This window comes from Acipenser ruthenus, chromosome 6 (assembly GCF_902713425.1).
Source record: "Acipenser ruthenus chromosome 6, fAciRut3.2 maternal haplotype, whole genome shotgun sequence".
Classification (NCBI taxonomy): Eukaryota; Metazoa; Chordata; class Actinopteri; order Acipenseriformes; family Acipenseridae; genus Acipenser; species Acipenser ruthenus.
Window position 1 is genome coordinate 21,618,340 of NC_081194.1, and position 17,964 is coordinate 21,636,303.

General features: G+C 38.1%; 1 protein-coding gene across 2 annotated transcripts in view; it reads right to left on the bottom strand.

Moving 5' to 3' along the window:
• LOC117411378 (fibronectin type III domain-containing protein 1-like) overlaps positions 1-14,739 on the bottom strand; it is a 47,993-nt gene extending 33,254 nt beyond the window's left edge. For both annotated transcript variants that reach the window (XM_034018785.3, XM_034018784.3), the window contains exons 1-4: positions 14,600-14,739; positions 4,228-4,422; positions 3,548-3,634; positions 1,490-1,558 (exon numbers count right to left, since the gene is read on the bottom strand). In XM_034018785.3, coding sequence (XP_033874676.3) covers positions 1,490-1,558; positions 3,548-3,634; positions 4,228-4,422; positions 14,600-14,684 — 436 coding nt within the window. In that variant the 5' untranslated portion in view covers positions 14,685-14,739. The remainder of the gene's footprint in view (positions 1-1,489; positions 1,559-3,547; positions 3,635-4,227; positions 4,423-14,599) is intronic.
• Between the last annotated feature and the right edge of the window lie 3,225 nt (positions 14,740-17,964).

Here is a 17,964-nt window from a genome sequence, read left to right on the forward strand (position 1 = left end):
TTGTATTAAACTCACACATTTGTATGTTATATTATAAAATGGCTTGGATAAATTAAGTTCTGTGATTGGCTGAACAAGATCACATGACCATGTGGTAATAATTGTCTTACCGCACGGCTATGACATCATAGACCAACTTACTTACCTGATCTATTACTATTACTACGTCTTAAAAGTAACAATTATCTAAACAGTGTTTCTGTAGGTAAAAATGTCAACATACAATTGAAACAGCATTTAAATCACTCAACAATTTGTTTTTTTTTTCATCTCTGTCACTAAGAATTACAGAATAACCTTTGGTGATGTAATCATGTCTTTTTACCCTGCTGGAATCAACATACAGTATCATACATGCCAACTGTCCCAGGTCGGGACAGTCATGATTTCCTAGCAAATGTCCCGCATCCTGATGCATAGGAAGAAAATCCTGATATTTATCCTTGGAAATTCTTCACATCTTTAGGGTGTTCACTCTTGTGCCGTACTGCCTGGCAGGGATTGTGTTCACATGACCAGATCTCAGTTTATTGTCATAAACAGTAATATTAGAAAAGTGTATTGTTTCCTCGCTGCTGCTGCAATATGATTTGATGTGTATGATTTTGAGTAAAATGTGGGAGCCAATGAAACGTGAAGGACTGGAGTTAGCTACACCCTTCATTTTTGTATGCAACAGCATTTGTTGATCACAGGAAGCATAGTGTATGGTTCTGAGATATATATTAAATAAAGTTTATAGCATCTATGAAAGCAGAAAAAAAAGAAAGTGCTTGTTTAACAGTGACTGGAGTAAAAAAAAAAAAAACATTTAGTCTGAGTGGGGTTTTTTATGCATATGAACCAACCCCCAACCCCACGGGTGTCCTGCTGAACAGTTTCCAAATGTTGGCAAGTATGCAGATTGTACATATGCAGAAACTTGCCTCACTTTCAAAAAAGTCAGAATTACGCCATTGTGTCTTAGTATCACATAAACAAGGAAATGTTTATTTTACAAAATGCGCCATAATGTGTTTGGAATCAACAGACTTTCTTTTTGCTTTGAGGAGGCTGGCAAAACACATTTTTTTCAAATACTGATTCATGAAGTAAACAATTATTGCATACCCATTAAAGAATGTCAACAAGAAAATCAGTAATATCCACATTTAAAATGCATTGATCCCTCAGCGGTTGGTAAAAAAGCTTTTTCTTTTTTTAGCATTAACTATCACATGGGGGACATACATCTTCATTTCTTTGTTTCATGTTTCCACCCATTTAATTGTTTTTTTATTGCAAATTAGCCAAATCTGAATCCATTCAAGTGGGATGTCCAAAATATTAAAAGGACGACTTTTAAAAATAATTACCTGCATATGTGTGGCATTAGAATTGTAATACCTGTTAAGTGGGGATGTAGCAAAGACTGCAGCATATTCACAAACAACAGTCAGCATTTATGCAATACAATACATTTAACTTAGATAATGAAAGGTAAAGGTACCTGTCATAGGCCCTTTAAAAGCTGCTGGACCCATGATAGCAAATCCATCTAAGTTGACCCATTCTCCACCTACAATTACAAAAAAAAAAACAGTACAAGTTTCAGTCATGCAAATGTCTATTAAAGATCGCTCTGTCCAGTACAAGAAGGGGACATTGTGTGTTATTTTTACATATATTTATGTTGTTACTTTGGTTGACAATTCACTGATGGTGAAAACAGAAAAAAGATGGACATATAAAGCGAAATATTGTCCAATTTTGCATCTACTGTTCTCAGGTAAGCATTTACATATTTAGGAACATTTGTTGTATAATAACTCTGGAGAAAATGATCAGTTGTGAATGTTACAACTCTCATTTTTCTGCTTTAATAAATATTATGTTTTATCATAAAATATCTTGAAATACCTATTTTTAGACCATAAAATGCTGTGAAATAAGCAATTTCTACCATGAAATGCACAAGCCTAATGTACATACACAACTTTGACAGTGGTGCGGTGCAAGCGAGCATCCAAATTCATGACCAAGGAAAGCAAGCCCTTTTGTCAAAAAGTGAGGGGGCATGCCCCCCCCCCCACACACTTTTAAATGTGGGGGGCCATGGCCCCTCTGTTATGTCGCTGTGTTCCCCCATGGCCCCGGCGCTCCTGATGCAGTATCAATTTTTGGTGAGAAGTTTAATAACAGCCAAAAAAGGGAAAATGTATTTCAGCCTGCTAAATCTTGAAACATTGACAAGCCTTTTGGGATAAAAACACAGTTGTTCAGAACATGTACAAACTTGTGTTCTTGGCATGGGTTCCAGAAATATGTAATACAGCACTTTTTTTTTGTAATTAAAAACAGAATAAGAAACATAGTTAAAATGTTCAGTAGAAAAACTTTGGTCAAACGTGCATGAAATCAAAATTTAAAAATTACAAATTATTAAAACTTTAATCTCGTGAGGGTCTGTGTTTTAGCTCTTTGACAGTGTACTGGCTAAATGAGTAATGGAACAGTAAAATTCTACTGACCTCAGTTATAAAAGTTTGAGTTTGGAGTTTGGACACATTTTTTAGAGCATTAATAGTGTGCCCTTTAAAGGACCAACATAATTTTTTTTCAACGTAAAATATTAATACTTATACTTTTGTAAATGGACACCTTTGTAAACCTGATGGTACATCTCAAGCTTTTTTTTTATTTGAATAAATACATAGTTAAACATAAGTCTTTCTGAACTTGTTCTCATAGAATTACAGCAATATATTATTAAACCATTGGAAATAATATTGCTACAGTTGCCCAACAGGAAAGGGAGCAATCAAAAACCTTCAAGGCTGCTTGCTAAAGCTGAATTGCATGTCTGTATGCTTGCTTTCCACTTAAACGCACCCAACACGTACATCAGGGACAGCGGAGCATTCTACACTTGTATACACCGGTGCCAATGGACCCGGTGCATAATGCCATAATGCAATTCATTACTTACTACTCACTAGTTTTCTCAGTAGCTTGCTGTAGCCCAATGTATAGGGAACTTGCTGCTGGTCCCTGAGGTACTATGATCAAATCCTACTTGTGGATTTTTTTTTGTTTGTTTGTTTAAATAAGCTTTAGTAAAAAATAATTATTCATACTCTATTTTACTGATAGCCTTTCTTTATTAATTGCGTCGATCTTTGAGAACCGTAAAGCCATTTTAAAGTTTTGCTTCAAGACATTGTCATTTATATTATGTGTATTACACACCAGCGCTCGTGTAACTTTGGAATCTGGTGAAGAACTGTCGCTGGTTCACAGTAAGTGAAGCAAGCAGCAACAAATTAACATCCAACTTACGGTGTACAAATAATACAATAAATGAAAATATTGACCTTTAATTAATAGAGTGGATGCTATAGGTTGCTCCCCTGTCGTTTCAATAGCTATAAATGAACGTAAATTAGGGTAAAATATATAAGATCATTCTAAGTTCTATTGACCAGGAGATCAGCCCCACCCTATAAAGTCATGTGCATGCACTCCTGTTGTATTAGTAGTATGATTGAGCAGCAGTGAGATACCATACCTCCTGAGGTCTCTGCTCTGTATACTGGATGGCTCACTCCATTGTGGTTCTCAGCAGTCATCTGCACAAAGTATAGCACCCCAGGTTCTGGAAGATTATGTTTTGCATTAGAATTGATCAGGAACATTTGGAAATACATTTTGCCCCATTTAACTTAACACACTGTAAACAGCCATCATTTTACAAACCCCAAAAGTCCATCCATTATTTTTAATAAACCCAAAAGAGTATTGTTTCTAATAAAACAAAATCATGTCAACGGTATTTAGCCAACTCAAGTGTGGCTCCAAATTCTGAAAATATTACACCAAAGGAGTAAATGTATTATAAATTACAGTATCCGGTCTTGTCCACTGCTCTGGGATGTATATAGTGGATTTTTGTTAAAGATTGGGGAGGGGACAATGACAAGAATGAAGGTTATTATCATTTTTAATAATGATTTAGTTGGAGATAATGAAAGAACGTGGGTTATTTCTTATAAAACAAACTACCTTACCATTACCATTGGAAAACAGTGCCAAATGTTACATTATTTTGTAACAAAAAATAGGACCCTTCCTGCAATAGGGTAAATACTGTAGGTTATTCTTACCTACACTGTTATTTTAACAGAGCCACCACCACATGGATGTGCTGCATACATTACATGCAATGCCTGATAACAATATCTCTCTTACCAACATCCTCAATTATGTATGAGCGAATGTCTTTTTCCACTTTAATAAACCGGAGGTGCTTCATGGATTTCCCATAGCCAATGCTATAGTGTTCCACCGGCCTGTTTTCCGAGTCTTTTGGAGACTCCCAGGTAACCTTCAATCCATTTTCAACAGGCAGCAGCCTCACATTCCTTGGCTTTAGTGGGTGGTTGGCTATAAAACACATGGAAGATTTTTAAAGATTTATATTAGCATGACTTGTAATTTAGCCTCTTTTTCAAAAACATCGGGGGAAATCAATCACAGTTTCGTGCACCATGGATTACAATTGGTATTGCTGTCTGTGGATAGTAGTCAAGTCTTTGGATAGCTTATCATCAACAGCCTCTGAAAGTTAATTCATGGAACCCCCGTCAACATCCTTTTACAATAGCACTCGAGATTCACTTTTAAAATGTAAACAACATTTTACCACACATGTACAGAAATGTTTAAAACCTTTAAAATTATTATTATTATATTTGGGGATGTTCTTCACAACAAAACTGAAATTGGCATGTTATTTTGTGATGTGTTTGTCAGAGAATTCAAAACTATTCAATTAGAATGATTAAATGATAATTAAACATAAAACCCACTTGTTAAAAATGATTAAATTCATCCAGTTCATAACTAAAAACAAACTGAGCAAATCCAAACCTTGTCTGTTACAATAACATCTCTTTCTGTATTAGAAACTCATTGTGTTTTCTTTTGGCACTACAATAAGATATGAAACCAACCTGTTTCATTCAAAATAATTTAAAAAGTCATCAGCAACACCTAGGCTCGCTCCTATGGTTACCACTAATACAGGCATTGTTTCTGAGTGTATTTTAAAATGTGTTTTTAGATAAAGCTTTTACATTGTCACAAAACTAATACATTGCTGATACTGTTATACAACGGAGTACAATACAGTGCAGAAGACAAAACTTAGTCAATGGCAACTGTAATTGTAGTGCAGTGGTTGATAGGGAAGTGGCTTGTTTGATATCTGACATACTGTGACAGAGAGCGAATTAATCCGAATCAACAATCTCCCTCTCGACCTGTGAAGGCGCTGTATAACAGGAACTGAGTGCCTCGTACTGAATGGCTGGGCAGTTCATTCCAGGGTCAGTCAGGAAGGGGTCGAGTCACGGTACCAGGAGCCATCACCCTAGTACAGTGAGCGAAGTGTCAGTCATGAATTGGAGGAGACGTGATTGAACTAGCTATCGGAGGGGGCGGGGCTCAGGGTGCTTTAGGGGGATGTGACGCCGTAATCAGTTCCTTTGTTATAGTTAATGAGAGGAAACGAGGACTGTGGGATTGTGAGTGTTTCGTGTTTTGTTTGTTTGGTACATGTCTAATTGTTACTGTTTATTCCTGTTAGACGGCTAAAACATCCAGGAGCTGTCGTTTGAGGCCAGCACGCAAACCTGGACTGCACAAAACACCATTGGCAACCTGCAGCCCACTTGCACTGAGAGCACGCACTGTTTCGTCTACGTGTTAGTGTCTGTGTTAAGTGTGTGTATTTTTAGTGTCATTTATGTTCGGCTGTAGTGCAGAGTTGGTATAATTGGCAGGTTTGGGTGCTCTTAAAGAAACATCACCCATTTGTAATGGTTAATATTTCTGTTTCAGGGAACCAGGGTTATGATAATAACCCAACATTAGCTGTCTTTTTAAAGAAATGGAAAATACCAGGGAAGAGTAAACAAACACTACAACAACACATCTGCTTTCCAGCTACACGTATGTTTAACACGAGAATAACACAAATTGTGCAGACATAGTGCCTTGCTTTCATAATGTACTGTACATATTGCACCTACATTGCCAAACATCTCCCAAAATAAAAATGGCATTTGGTCATATTGCATGTTGCATGTGGGAAGTTGTGTGATGTTTACAGGAAGGCAGTTGCAGGCAGATTGAATAGAAAAATCTGTCCCCTGGTTTTCAGTGTTGGTGTCAACAGCCACGGATTACAGTTTATATGCTGCCAGTTTTCAGTTTGTGCAGGTGCACCTCTTTAAATCTGGGGGAGGAAGTGCAAAGCGTCTTTTTGAGCTTTGCAGTAGGAAACCAAAAACATTTTCCCAGGAGCCAAATATAAATAATATGTAATTGAAATGCATCCTTTCACACACTCTTCGTCAACCCTTAGCACAGTAAGACTATTATGCATTCACCATCTATCAGTGATGTGTGGATATGACCTCTGTACAGATTATGATTACCCCGTTGTGGCCTGTACAATATGGCCGGTCACAAAGGAAATGTGTTCCAATTAATTTTAAGACATGCAAAAAGCACAATGTCTCACACTTTGTTTCACTACAAATTCATTTTAGAATAGAATAAAGAGCCCCAATGAAAGAATATGTACCATACTGGATGTTTTTAACTAGGCAAAAAGGCAAATATCATCAAATAACAAAAGAAAATAATTGTAAAAAATAATGATACGAGAATGATTCCTTAAAGGCACACTAGAGCGATTCTAATCTAACTTCAGTCCATCTCTGAAATCCATACTATTACAATATAACTAAAATAGTGTGTCTGAGCTGTAGTATGCCTATAAAAACAGTAATTCTACCAATTGCTCAATCCGTATTAGCTGTATTTGCTCTACCATTGTCCTGCTGTGCATTGTACAAACCCATGACATTGAATTGTAGTGTTACTTCATTGCCTGGTAAGGATTATATTAGTGCTTTTGCCATTGTTTTAGGATTTTCATAAACAGTTGGGTTTTCATTCCAAAGAAAAGTATTCACCAATATGTCAGTGGTTTAACATGAACTCATCTTTGTTCTAACTGTTATATTAATAGCATTAATATCTCAGTAGTTTCGGATGGTGCGACGCGGTAGCCTTCCAGCCCAGATGGTAATGCAGGGACAGTGATCCAGACACAGAAAGCTGCATGGTTACATTGCGCTAATATGCTTTTTAATCAACAAATAAACAAAAACAAATTGGTACAAACACTAAATAAATCACACTGGTCAAAATAAAAGGCACAAGGGCCAAAACAAAAGGTTTGACAAAAACTCATGAAAATGTAAATAAAACAGACAGCACGGAACACTGAACATGGAACATGAAAAACTAACCTTCACCACCAACACCGACATTAATTCTTAACACTAACCTCGCTAACACCTGTGATCACCTTATTTATACACCTGTGGCCATATTTAACTCTCTCTGCACCACCCAATAAAACGCACACACCCACCCACCCATGCTTCGGCAGGGCTTTTGCCTTGCCACAGTGCCACAGATGGCCACAGAAAACAAAATTGATAACATGTGATATCATTGATAGTCTTCCACATCAATACCATGACATTGTTTAATAAATAGCTGTATCAGTGTGCCCCGCCCATGTGTGTGTTATGTCATTAAATGTTGTGTGTCTGTGTAACACGAGTGATTTAAATATATATAGTTGTATTTAGGCACAGGGATTGCACAATCACTTCACGTGCAGATAAAGTAGGTAATAGTATGTGAGCACGGGATTGCACAAATTAGTTCACGTGCCAAAATTCAAGTGAATAATTAATCAGTAATTGCATTCCAGCACAACTGTATATATATAGAGGCACGAAGCACTCACTCGGGGTTGGGTGTTCAGGGAGAAAGAACGGGAGTAAGAAAAGAAATGAAAAGAAAAGAAAAGAAAAGCAATTGCTATGACGTGCTGGAGGACCAGCACGGTGCTTACTTGTTTTGACTGTTCATGCTTTGGTGAAGGTTGTGTTATGAAACCAGGAAGGACCCGTATCGTATTGTATGGTGAGTGTTTTGTTTGTTTTGTCGGGTCTAACTGTTTGCTTGTTGTCATTGTTAGATGACTAACACGATCCGGAGCTGTCGCCAAGGGCAAGCACAAAACCGGACAACACTGCACTGTGTATCACGATTTTAATTGTATTTGCACCACAAGCACTACAGCACACACTATTGGACTGGTGACCGTGTTTGTACATTGTGGGTCTTTTATAGCGTGTTATTATTTGCGGGACTGCAACCCTTTATAACTACTGTGCAATACACATTGCTGTATTGCCAGATCATAGTTCTTTTCTGCCTGGTCATCAGACCATCCATCTGGATTAAAAATTAATAAACAAACCATTTCACTCGTACTTTGTTGTCTGTTGTTTCAATTGGATTACTGCACATGTTCACCTGCAGATCACTTACCACTTTGCAACAACAGCAAAGGAGACTTTTATTACATTAATAAATCGAATTTCACACTATGAAAATGATGGCCAGTTACTGGCATTATACCTAAAAGTGGTGCCTTTAATACCATTAAAACAGTTATTAGGTGCTGCAGGCAGTTATAAAACAGAACACCTCCAGCTTCCAAAATAATATTTACCAAGTCCATGAAGTTTCCATGCATGTCATCATTTCTTAAAGCAAAGTAATTGTTATCAACGTTCATGGGGAGATTATAAATGATCAGCTCCAATTCTTTGGCTATCTCATAGGTGCTAAAAGAACAGTCACACAACCAAGGCATCTTGTGGGACTGTGTTCATTACCTTCAGCTGTTACAAATTACAGTCTAATTTATTTGCAGAGTTCTGGCTTGTAAAACAGCAGTGTGTTTTGTAAGTACCTCGTGTGTTTAGTTTCCAGCGAGTCCTAAATTCATATGTGCTCCTTATTATCTGTAAAATTTCAGATTTAATGCTGGTAGTGACTTCTGCCAAATCGCATTCATAACAGTTGAAGAAAGCCCAACTAAAAATGGATGCGTTCAGGCTAAAGAACCATGGGCTAGATTCTCAAAGTTATTTATCTAAATCGACACTGGCAGGTTTTTTTTCAAGTACAAAAACATACCAATAAAGTTAACAAACCAAACAACTCAGACATGTTGGGGTTGCCTCAGGTTGTTTCTTAATAATTTTAACAGTGGCAGCTCATCAGAGGAGGCAGAGGAGGCACAGTCTACATAAAATGCATTTATTTAATTATGTATGTGTAATAGGCAACAATAAATATATAGCTTTTATGCTGAGGCAGCCATTCGATCCAAATTCTCCACTCAGTCACTACTGTATGTCCGGAGGAGGTAGACGTGCTCTTGTCTCCTCTGTAGCACTTCTATTAGCCAGTCATATTTTTCCATTTCTTCAGTAGGTTTTCATTGAACGCAGAGTAAAGCCATCTACAAAATACCCAAGGGGGCATGCCGCCCCTCCCCTTTTGCCTGTTTTAGCCAATCACCGGATGTGTGCCCACCCAGATTGATGACCTCGGATGCTAATACTGACGAGACTGAAAGGAAGGATGTAGCGAATGACAACAGATTAATTAGTTTCAATAATTTGTAATTATTTGTTTTAAAATATATAATTAAGAGTACTGTTTTTGTTTGTTTCTTCGAATTGTAAAGTATCTTGCTCCATAATTAATGTTTGGCTAAATTGCTTCCTTTTTATAAATATGTTTTTTTTTTTTTATGTACAGAATGGTATATAATTATTCTGTTGGTCATTTACGTTTAGCAAAATAAAAATGATAGGATGTGCTTGATTTTTGTCTGCCTTTCTCCTGCTTAAAAACTTTGTTTAGAAAATATTTTATGCAAATTATTTTAAAGTGACGTGGTCTTAAAATCTAAATGCTGTATTTATATTATATACAGTGCTAGCAGTGTGTAACAGTTAAGTTTATTCTTACATTCAGGCATGTACTTGGCTCCAGACTTACAACAAGCTAAAGCTACTGTAGTGTAGCTTATGACCAAGCTCTGTAGTCAAGAGGCAAGTATGTTGATGTCAGTAACACATCAGCCGCTAGTAGGAGATTTATTACACAGGACAGATACCTTTCCTAAGAGTCCCAGGTTGAACTAACTAGGCAATTAAACACTCCCCATACTGGAAGTTATGGTTGTTACTCCCGCCAAGTCAGATTAAAGGAGGAAAACTTCTGTGACTAACTATACAGGACTGAGATTTATGGGTGTCTGATACATCTGGATTCATGAGTTCAAATCCCATTGGAAGAAAAAAAGCAATATCTGTCCAAAAAACATTTCACATACGAAAATGGTTAGAATAAAGGGAACAGCCATATAAAGACGTGATATCTACCAAAGTTGCCATGGTAACACATTACATTAAGTGTCTCTAATTATTGTGTATTTACATAGTAGTTACTTAGTGAATACATGTGTACTGACACATAATTACAATTTTATTATGCATAGTTACAATATTCTTAATGTGTAAATTATTGTGCACAACATAACTCTGACCCTAATTCTAACCCTAACCTGATTCCTCGTGCATCCAGCGCCCAGAAGGGGGGGGGGGGGCGTGCGTGCATCCTGTGCCAAGAAGGGGGGAGACTGTGCATCCAGCGCCCAGAAGGGGGGAGCCTGTGCATCCAGCACTCAGAAGGGGGGAGCCTGTGCATCCAGTGCCCAGAAGGGGGACGCCATTACTGCCGTCTCCAGGGCCAGAAGCGGAGGAGTGGCAGGCTCACCACCCTGAATTTTTTGGGGGGGGGAGAAGGGCAGGATGCTGTTCTCACCCAGCATCCTCTGTTTATGCTGCCGAAGGAAGCACGGCACACATCAGCCCTACCACCGCTCCTGGAGGAGCCGGCAGCCTTTCCACCGCTGCCAGAAGAGTCGACAGCCTTTCCACCACCTCCACCACCAGCAGCAGAGCAGCAGTAGATGTCTCTGCCTCCACCACCTCCACCACCAGCAGCAGAGCAGCAGTAGATGCCTCTGCCTCCACCACCTCCACTGCCAGGAGCAGAGCAGCAGGAGATGCCTCTGCCTCCACCGCCAGAGGGAGACGGGCTACTGTTCCCGCCTCCACCGCCAAGGGAGGAAGCAGCCTTTCCACTGCTGGAGTGTGCCACCCCGCTGTCAGCACGTCTGCTGACAGCATTACCACCGGCAGCATTTCCGCTACCAGTGGTTCAGCAGGAGGAAGAACTCGCCCCGCTGTCAGCAGCCTGGCTACTGGCAACATTGCTGCCCATGAACCCCTTGAAGTCCCTGTTCTTGGCCCGGGACTTTTAAGCGGAACTTTGGAGATTTTAAGGGGGGAAGTGGCCGTTGGGGCCATGTGTGCTGCACACAAGGGGGGAGATATGTGGCAGTGTGCCCCGCCCATGTGTGTGCTATGTGTTATGTGTTGCATGTGGTATGTTAATTTTGGTGTATAAGTATTGGTGCACGGGATATAAATGTTATTATTATTATTGGCAGGTTACATATATAATTGGGCCCCATCATCAGAAACAATAGCATTAGACTCATATTATTTATTTATTTATTTATTTATTTATTTATTTATTTATTTAATTGTATGCTATGTTTTCTTTATCTGTTTGTGTTTATGTGTTTTTGTGATTTTTGTGCAAGAAATTAAACAAAGTTGTTCACAAAAAATAGATAAGCAATATATACTGTACAAAAATGTGATATTGTAAGTACACAGCAACAATCATTTTACATATGGTAGGGGTTTTATCCAGTATGTTTACTGAACATGTTACATTTTGATGTTTAAAAACAAGGCTTTTAAGTGATTATATTATATATATATATATCTCCTAACTGGGGTCTTCACTCCCCCCCCCCCCCCCCACCCCAGTCCCTGGGCACCATCAAAAATGTTACAAATGCCTATGTGTGAGCTATGTACCTTTACTCCTATCCTGGTATTCTACTTACAATGAGATTAAAGTTTCACTGCCAACAAGTGTTTTAACAGAGTTACAAACCAAGCAGCTGCTATTCAATCTCCAGTCCTGTTGTTATATGTGATCTCATTCAACAAATATTCAAAGCGTTTTAAAATCAGACATAAAGACAGTGGCAACGTGGCAGCTGTAAACACTCCATTATAGGGCTATACTGTTTTGCTGCCTTCTTTACTAACTCACAGATCACTGACCTAAGCTCATCACAGATGTAACACTAGGGCCCAAGATAAGAGATCATAATTTTGAGGTCTTCTCTAAGAATGAGAGAATGTCTTAGTTTTTAGCACAAGTCCCAGGGTTATTTTCATTTCACTGTGGACCAAATTTTCTGTTAAACTCCAATTTGCTAATTCTTTAAGTATTCCTTTAAAAATAGCTTTGCAAGGTATAAAATGCTACCCTCTTTTCTGTAAGGAAAAAAATAATTGTCAGAAAACAGTAAATTGGAAGTTATGGGACCGTGTTTTCTTTCCTTAAATATTCGTTGTTTGGATTGTCTTTGAAACATACATTTTTGACTCAAAATGGATAGATTAAAAAATAAAAATATTTTTTCCATATTGTATGGCAGCATTCAACCAAATCTGGCAGTAGTACGATTTACAATCGCACTAGTCAGCCATTTGTGTGAATGCAGTATCTTTCTAGAAGTTTGATTATAAAGTGTCATAGAAAGGGAAAAATTATCAAAAAGCAGCTATATTCATTGTACCTATACAACAACATGTGTGTACAGGGAAATTATATAAAAAAAAAAAAAAAAAACACTACCAAGTTTGTTATTACACAACACAGCTAAATAATATCTACACTATAACTGCGTAACGGCAATGTAATTAATGCCACCTAATGTTTGGCTTCAGTAAATTATTCCATGTAGTTGTTGTCTAGAAAGAGATCAAATAAAATAATTGTACATAGAACAAAAGAAAAACAAAATGCAAATGGCTTATCCAAGCTGATAAAAATATCACTGCAAGTATGAACGCTTCCCATCATCCTCCTGCCCACATATGTAACTGAGATGGATTCACCAGTGAGCAGGAGAATGATGGGAAATGTAGTTCTAAGAGGTCCATACTCTAAGCCATCTTGATGCAGGGAATGCAATTTAAAAGTTTAAAAAAGTGGAAAAATTAACACAATACACACACCTTACATAAACAGTTGTTGCAACACATGGGAACATGTAACACAATAAAATAAAAAGGTCCTTATGTACCTTTTAAGAGATGGGAGTTGAACATAAACACATCCGCCAATTTTATTATTTTCTCCCCAATTTGAAATGGCCAATTATTTTTTAAGCTCAGCTCACCGCAACCACCCCTGCGCTGACTCGGGAGCGGCGAAGACAAACACACGCTGTCCTCCGAAGCGTGTGCCGTCAGCCGACCGCTTTTTTTGACACTGCAGACTTACCATGTAGCCACCCAAGAGCTACAGCGTCGGAGGACAACGCAGCTCTCGGGCAGTTTACAGGCAAGCCCGCATGCGCCCTGCCAGACTACAGGGGTCGCTGGTGCGCGGTGAGCCGAGGACACCCTGGCTGACCTAACCCTCCCTCCCCCCGGGCGACGCTCGGCCAATTGTGTGCCGCCCCCTGGGAGCTCCCGTCCACGGTCGGCTGTGGAATAGCCTGGACTCGAACTTGCGACGTCCAGACTATAGAGCGCATCCTGCACTCCATGTGGAGCGCCTTTACTGGATGCGCCACTCGGGAGCCCCAACACATCCGTTTTTTAATTAATAATTGCACAGCATATTACAGAGCTATTCTGGCAAGTGTATGGAACTAATTTGCCAAACTTTGGGACACAGTTTATATTCCTCTGAAAATAATTCAACATTTTCTCATATTTTATTCTTAAAATAGTTACAACAGAGTATCATTCACCCACATAATCTGTGTCAGGTACTGGGTGATTTATACAGTAAGTGATGCGGTAGGTAATATGCATCACATAACAATATTTGTAAATATAAACCTGAAGATTACATTTAAACACAGAAAGAAATCCAATTACCTCTAACACCTACAGTAAACATAAATGAAGCATGTTTATCAGTCTAAGGCTTTGGATTTCAAAGTTTTGGATCACTTTAGGAGAAACATTGCCAAGTTATTGGAATATACTTTCAGATGCACTTATTCTGTGTTTTATTCAACACCATAGACATGCATATTGTAGTATTTTACATTTTGAAAAGTTGAATTTTCTGTAACATATCTAATATAGCTTAAACAGCAATGCATATTTAACTCTTCCACTTAGTGTTAACCAGTAAGAGTCACATACAGAAAATATATTTTCAAAATTATTTAAACAGCACGATAAAATAGCCGTTTATTTAGTGAACTAATCACTCGCCCCCCCCCCCCCCCCCGCTCAGCTATGAATGTGTAAACACTGTTCCCATGCATGTCAAATTAAAACACTTTTATAATGACCCTTCTTAAGTTTCCCCCCTCTAACTGTCCAGGAAAGCATATCACTCCTCTCAAATCATGCATGTATTTTCCAGTTCAACTTAACATGCACTTAGATGTCTAGTTAGTTTGTCAGTATTTTCCTGAACATTCTTTGCCTACCTTTTTCTGCTGAGGTGAGTTCTAGAAGTGAGATAAAAAGAGCTAAGAGAATCCTTGCTGTAGTTGAAGACATTGTGAATCGCATGAGAATCCTTTAGTTTAGTGCTGGAGTAAAGGGGAGCCAGTCTGTCTTAGCAGTGGCTGGAGCCACTCAGAGGATAGCCACATCTTAATTCTCTTGAATGAAGCTTCTTCTGTCTCCCCCATCTGGAAAAGTATAGGATTACAACTCCATCCTGCTTATTTGTTGGTCTGGAAGGTATCAAGGTGGAAGCTCATGTGGATGTTGGAGTTATCTGTCATTATTTTTCAAAGAGCATCAGTTACAGCCTCTATTTCTAGAACAGCACAAGATACCGGCAATAATTTAATTCACAACCTCTTATGAAGTCTGCAGCCACTTAATTGCTTCGGCGAGGAGGTTTACACAATTCTGTTAGCTACAGGATATGCAGCTTATTTAACAAAAAGAGAAAACCCTAATATACATTAATACACCTATCTGTTTTGATTGTTGCTTTGTAGCGAATGAACACTATTACCTTGTTGTATTTATTAAGAATTTTTAATAGATTCCAAGACAAATGTCTTCTACACATCAGAAACAGAATTGAAAATGTTTGCCATTACATGTATTACGTTTCTTTCATAATTTCTAAATTATATATCATACACTAGCTGTCATTGTTGCATACTGGTAATTTGTGAATCTATAAACAAATTACTTGATCCACCATCTTAACTTGTGCAGTAAATGCGTCTGTATAACTAGCAAGTCGTGTGAAAGTTTAATGAACCTCCCATTGGTGGCTAATTAATATAGTGTGTATTAACTGGGTAAGAGGTCTTGATTTATTAGAGGGCTTGCTATTTCACTGACTGTTATTGAATATTTGATTTTAGGAGATAATGTAGAATGCCAGGGATTGGCTCCTGGTACCCTATCACTTCTTGAGTCAGACCGGGGCATTTGTTATCACTTATAGAATGGTCTGTTAGGGACACTTGCTTTAAGAGAGTTTTGAAATTTTATTAAAGTTACATACAATTGTCACTTAAAAATATATATATATATCAAAATCAATTTTAAAAAGCCAAAATGACAACAAAAATATTACTTATCACACATGAGTTGGTCATACAAATCCATATTTGAAAAAACTCAATTTGCAGCCATTGCACTGATAATGCAAGTCGGCCATTTTGAACCTCCAGCGAGGCAGCTCAGAGGTTGACTCACTGCTGTTAGGAAGCGCTGGCGGCGTGCGCATCATTCAATAGGAAAAGCCACGTAACGCCCTGGGGCACTCTGCTCATTGAACGCACTGGGAGACCTTTAGGACAGGAAGGTGATGGATGAGGAAGATTCAGACAGTAAGTAAAAGCTCACTGAAATCATTTGTCTAGGATGTAACTGTTTTGTCGAAACACTGATTTTATATGGCTGTAGTTGTTAACAAAAACTATATTGTGTGAATGTTGAACAGATGTTTAAACTAGCCAAATTAACTGCTGAGTTGAGTGAGTGAAAGATTAATAAATAACCACAGTATTTACTTCTGGTATGTAATCTTATTGTTACATTGTGCAAGAATCAAAAAATGCAGATGTTATATCAAATGTATGACTTCTGTTCTGGTAAAAAATATATTATTTTGCCCTCTAGAGGGAGACATAGTATAGTACTTCAACATGCACCTAATAAAGTAAATCTAAATTATTGTTGTAAATTCATCACTGTTACAGTAAAAATAGCGCTGTCTTATTTGTATGATGTTAAATCAATGTCCTGTTGTAAGTGACTCTGCATATTAGGATAACTGAAGGATCGGGTGAGACAGCAGGTGGCAGATGTGAAATAGAAAGAGCAGGATCGGGAAAGCTCACAGCAGGGGAGGAGTGTTCGCTGACAAGCCTGGTTCGCTGAACAGGCGTGTGAGGAGTAGGTTGAGCTGAGATGGATTGACAGTACATTGAAGGAGCTGATGTATCAGTCTTGTTTGCAATTTCCAGGGGAAACGAGGGGATAACAGTTTCCCATAGTAAACGCACAACAAAGTGTAACAAAGCATAGCGAAGCACAGGCAAGCACTGCAAAGCCAAAACAGAGGCACAGCAAAGCACAGGAAAACACAGCAACAAAGCATAGAGCACGGCGAAGCACAGACGAGCACCGTGAAGCCGAGAAAGGTATGGCAAAGCACACTATAAAACAAACTGCATATAAAAACAAACCAGGGCAAACCATCCCTATAAAAGTTTTTCACAACAAAAGCACATAAAAGTTTAACAATGCAAAGTGAAAGCCTGGCAACGCGTAGGGAAGCACAACGCGTAGGGAAGCAGAAAATGGAAACTAAATAGTAGGGATCTGCAGTACTGTGTGACAATATGCAAACAATAAAGCAAGACAAAGAATAAGGGTGCGCCCCAGGGCTTAAATAGGGAAGGCTAATTGATAGATTGGTTGGATGAAGTAGGGGGGAGCCCCTGCTCCTGCCCCAAGAACCAAGAGGATACAAGAAATCAAGAGGATACAAAGCACAATATTGTTATGTTAAAGGAAACAGTATGTTGAAATACTTTATTATAGGTTTGTTCTGGATGTTATTTTTAATTAAATTATGAGAACATTGAGGGAAAATAGGACCCCAATATGGCAAAGCGTGTAAAAAAAAAAATGTAGAATACACTTTTACAAAAGACTTGATAAGTGTGGAAAATGTTGTTGTACAGTCACATTTTTCCCTCATAATAATAATTAGTTTTTTTGAATTTCCAAGAGATTAATGCTCTTTGCTGTAAAATGTTTTACAATACCAGTATGCTACTGTGGGTTATAAACTGCAATTCCCAGCATAAAGTCCAACTGCAAGCGCTTGTAATTTTATAGATACTAAAACAGTATGTGGCCCCAGTTAAACAGTAAGATTGAAAAAATGATATCCTTCATTAAAAATTGCAAGAATAAAAGAAATTGCAGAGCATTGTTTAGTATATTTTATCTGCAGAAGTCTGATTGGGATGGTGTTTCTAAAAACTGCACATCATTTTAATCCATTGACTTTTTGCAGAACAATGCCAGAACATGTATCAATTTCTTATATTAAACATCTTTGACCAAACAAACGTATGCAGATACACTAAAAGTCCAATCAAAACAGCTACAGTACTGTGACGTCACAGGTCTTTAGATTGGAAATCAATCGCAAAACATTTCTTTTAAGAAGTAAATGTGGTTTGCAATATAGTGCACTGCAATATCAGTATTAATGGTATTATTAGCACTTTTGTAATAAGAAAAACTGTGCTGTCTCAGCAGTAAAATTATACAAATCCAATTATAAGTGGCCTATGAGCATATC